This window comes from Cornus florida, unplaced genomic scaffold, assembly GCF_030987335.1.
Source record: "Cornus florida cultivar Cherokee Brave unplaced genomic scaffold, ASM3098733v1 CherokeeBrave_3.0.0_Hap2_Chr02, whole genome shotgun sequence".
NCBI classification, from domain to species: domain Eukaryota; kingdom Viridiplantae; phylum Streptophyta; class Magnoliopsida; order Cornales; family Cornaceae; genus Cornus; species Cornus florida.
Genome location: NW_026775572.1, coordinates 2,104,880 through 2,108,682, shown reverse-complemented (window position 1 = coordinate 2,108,682; position 3,803 = coordinate 2,104,880). Strand labels below are relative to the sequence as shown.

Here is a 3,803-nt window from a genome sequence, read left to right as displayed (position 1 = left end):
GAAAATCCATTCCCAATTACATTTGGAACAATATATGATCACTCACTTCTGTCTTGTTATATGTCTAGTGAGCTTAATTAACATCCTTTCACTATAAATTCCTGATTTATACTCGTTGGATTGGATTGGTGAGGACTCTTATATTTACTAAATAATTGAAATTAGTTATGAAACTAATAAAGACAAATGCCTGAAAAGAAAATTCACTTGGATCAACCATATATGCATGTAATATGAATGTATGAGAATTAAGATAATACTTATGGTCACACAAAGTCTGAGCTGAAGGATCTTCAACTATTTTTTTATCTTCTAGCTTTCTTTACTTCTGTATTTGTTAGTTATATATGAATTAAGGTGATCCATCATATTTTTCTCATCACACACACACACAAACAGCTTAGAAAAGAGCAACTAAAGGAAAGCATCATAATGCTGAAAGCAAAATGAATTTACATGAAGTTGATTCAAGGCAAAAGTATTTCGAGTCCTAGCTAGCTACATTCTAAAAGCAAGACTAGAAACAAAAGAAAGAGAGAGTAGCTCTCCAAGTATGTTTAATGTTAATCCATTCTCACTCAGAAAGCCATAATAACCATGTAATTCCTTCATGAAGTAAGCTATTTAACTTCCATACCAATTCTTCTATGTCGATCACTGCATGGACTCATCATCTTGTTCAATTTCGGATGCGGGTTCGTCTTCTTCTTCAAAGCCATTGATGCCATAAGCAGCATGACCATGCCCAAAAGCCTTAATATGATCTTTAAGAGACCTCTTGTGCTTGAAATCAGAGCCACATATGCAGTACCAAAGCTTCCCACAGTTCTTCTCATGGGTTCTCCAATCTCCTCTCACAGCAAAGTTCTTGCCACATTTTCTGCACATAAAGGGTTTAATTCCATGCTTTCTTTTGTAATGTGTTTGAAGAGTTCTGAAATCTTTGAGTGGCTTCGATCTTGGGTGATCTATGTTGTTCCTGCACCCTGGTGCACAACAATAGCAAGGAAGTCTCAGCATCCCTGTTGGTTGAATGCCTCTTAGAGATTCAGGCCCCTTTCTATACTGAGAACCATGCCCCCACATATGCATCTGCAAAATCCATCAATATATATCCCACATTGCCAAAAATAAATGAATGAATCATAAAGTAGCAAATAACAACAAATTATACACTCTAATTGTTTTATGACAATCAAACTTATATCAAATAAATTTTGAAAATATTTTGACTTTATAAATAAAGTGTTCTTGTCAAAAGTCTTTATTTTTGGTATTTGAATATCATCAGTAAGAGTACTAGTATTAGTATTCTGCATGTAAAGGGCATCACATTTTTTGGAGTGATCTGTGATCATATATGAAAAAGTGCAAATACTTACTAGATGAAGAAGTTGAAGAATAATATATTTATTGCTAAAAATTATGGGCTCTTCATGAAGCAGTTGCTGTATAATGAACATATTTGTTTGTTTGGATAAATTCTCAATTAAATAAAGGAAATTGTTTGCCTAAGAGATGCTACCAAACATATGGGAATATCTGTTCCACCTCAAATTCTATGGTTTACTTACTAGGTTATTTGATTCCACTAGGTCTAATATATATATAGAAGAAAAGGAGGTCTAATATGAGGAAATAAGTTAAGAGAGATGTCTAGCTAGCTTGTTAGGTAAGATAAGAGGGTTGAAATAATCTTATGTATGGTGGTTTTCATGTCTGCAAGCTTTTGATGAAGACTGAAGGTTCACTGGGAGAACTCAATTTCTTGGTGAAGGAGAAGATTATCTGAGGTCTGGGAAAACTGTAAAATTTTCAGTTGTACACATTTGCCAATGGTGTAGAGAGAGAGATCAGCACAGACTTCAAAGTGTACCAAAAGCATAAGGAACATTGCCTGTGCTGTTCAATCACATAAATAAAGGGTACTGAACCCCAGTCTTAGTTGTATCAGATTTTAAATATTCAGAATCCCAAAACTCATAAACCATGCAAAACTGTCAAAAGAAAACTGGAGACCAAAAAAGACTCATAATTTTACTGAAATTAAAGTTTTTTTTTTTTTTTTTTTTTAAAAAAAAAAAAAAAAATTAATTAAAAATAAACCATCACTTCCCTCTTGAAAATCAAGCCAACATAAGATTGGGATTCTGAATATGTCACTGCTAGAAAATTTGGGACCAAACATATCAATTAAATATTTTGATGCAGTGGAAATTGAAGAAAAACAGAAAAGAGAGAGAGAAAAATGGGAAAAGAAACCAGTCTTGGGGGTTTTGCTTGATGAGATGGAAACTTACCTGCATGTTGTTGTATCTGTTGAAGGTCTTGAAGCAAACAGGACATGAGAACTGAGTAGGACCAATGAGAATCTGAGAAGGGGTTGGAATCCAATACTGACCCTTGTTCAATCTGTTCAATGGGTACCCAGAAACATCATCTTCTCCTTCTTTATTGTTGATTTCGGTAGAAGAAGAAGAAGAGAGGATAGATGCCAGATCAGCAGCACTAGGGTTTGGTAGCCCTATATGTAGAGCTACAGTAACAGTTTCATCATCATCTTCACCATTAAAATTAGGACTAGTTGTATTGCAGAAGAGGGTTTGAATTTCTTGTTTGGCTTTGTTCTTGTACTCTACATCCATGGAATCGCCGCAAGTAACTGTGGGCTCTTGTTCTTCATGTCTTGTTGGGCTTAGGCTAAGGAGGGGCAAGGCTTCTCTGAGAGGTGGTGAAGGAGGTGGGGTTTGGTAGTGAAAGGTGGTGCTGTGATTATTGATGAAGCTATTTGAGTACAAGTAATTGTGGGTATAGGGAGGCTGAGGAGGAGGAAGAGGAGGAGGAGGAGGTGGTGGAGGGTTTGAAGAAAAATGGTGGAGAGGATTGAATTGGAACCATTGAGAGTAGAAACTTGAGCAGGCTGCAGGGTCATTCATGGTGAAAAGGTGGGAGGGAGAAATGGTTGGCTAGAGGTGTCTACTTTTATAGAGAGAGAGACTGAAGGGTAGAGCAGTTGTCTCTGGAGACTGATTGCACTTGACAAATTAGAAAAGGCAAGGGGTAAGATAAAGTCACCTAGTTTATAACTGTGAAATTGCTTGCAACATCAAAATTAATAAATATTATAAATAAATTTTAAAAAGTGAAGTATCTAATTTTCATTGCAAAAAATAGATAAAATATTTATACAGAGGGCTTTTCTCTGCCTCGTGAGTCACGGTAAGGAGTCATTTCAAATACCTTGTACTTTGGAAAATTAAAGAAAACTTTTTTATAGTGATCAATTGGAAAATTTTTATTAGTTCATCGGTTTGGTTTGTAATTTTAAAAATAATATTTTATTTTTAAAATTATACAATAAATTCTGATTGGTTCAATTTTTTAAAAAATATTTTTAAAAAATTCCATTATAAAAAGACCTATTTTTATAGAATTGTCTTTCATAATTTTCGAAAAACAATTTTTTTATTTTCTGAATTTTTTAAAATTATTTTCAGAATTACAAATTAATCAGACCCTTTTTACTCTCTACATTCCACAAAAAGTGTTATGTGGTAATCTTGTGGGCGGGTGTGTGTGAGCGTGTATAGGTGGCACCAGTGAGCTACCACACTGGGTGAGCTATATGTGCACAATCCCATATCGCTTAGGTGTGGATGGAGCAAGTGCTATATATCCATAGATTCAACACTATTTTATGACACAACGCGTTTAAAACCGTAATAGTCATAAACCAACCAAAATTTCAGAGTTAAGGGTGCTTAACCTTGAGTAATACCAGGATGTGTGGCCCCCCCGAGAAG

At 34.9% G+C, this 3,803-nt stretch overlaps 1 protein-coding gene across 1 annotated transcript; it reads right to left on the bottom strand.

Moving 5' to 3' along the window:
• Nucleotides 1-358: 358 nt before the first annotated feature.
• LOC132292234 (zinc finger protein WIP2-like) lies at nt 359-3,039 on the bottom strand. The gene is made up of 2 exons (XM_059790339.1): nt 2,301-3,039; nt 359-1,092 (listed from the first exon to the last, which is right to left on the bottom strand). The coding sequence occupies exons 1-2, from the start codon at nt 2,934-2,936 to the stop codon at nt 655-657; spliced, it is 1,074 nt and encodes a 357-aa protein (XP_059646322.1). The 5' UTR covers nt 2,937-3,039; the 3' UTR covers nt 359-654.
• Between the last annotated feature and the right edge of the window lie 764 nt (nt 3,040-3,803).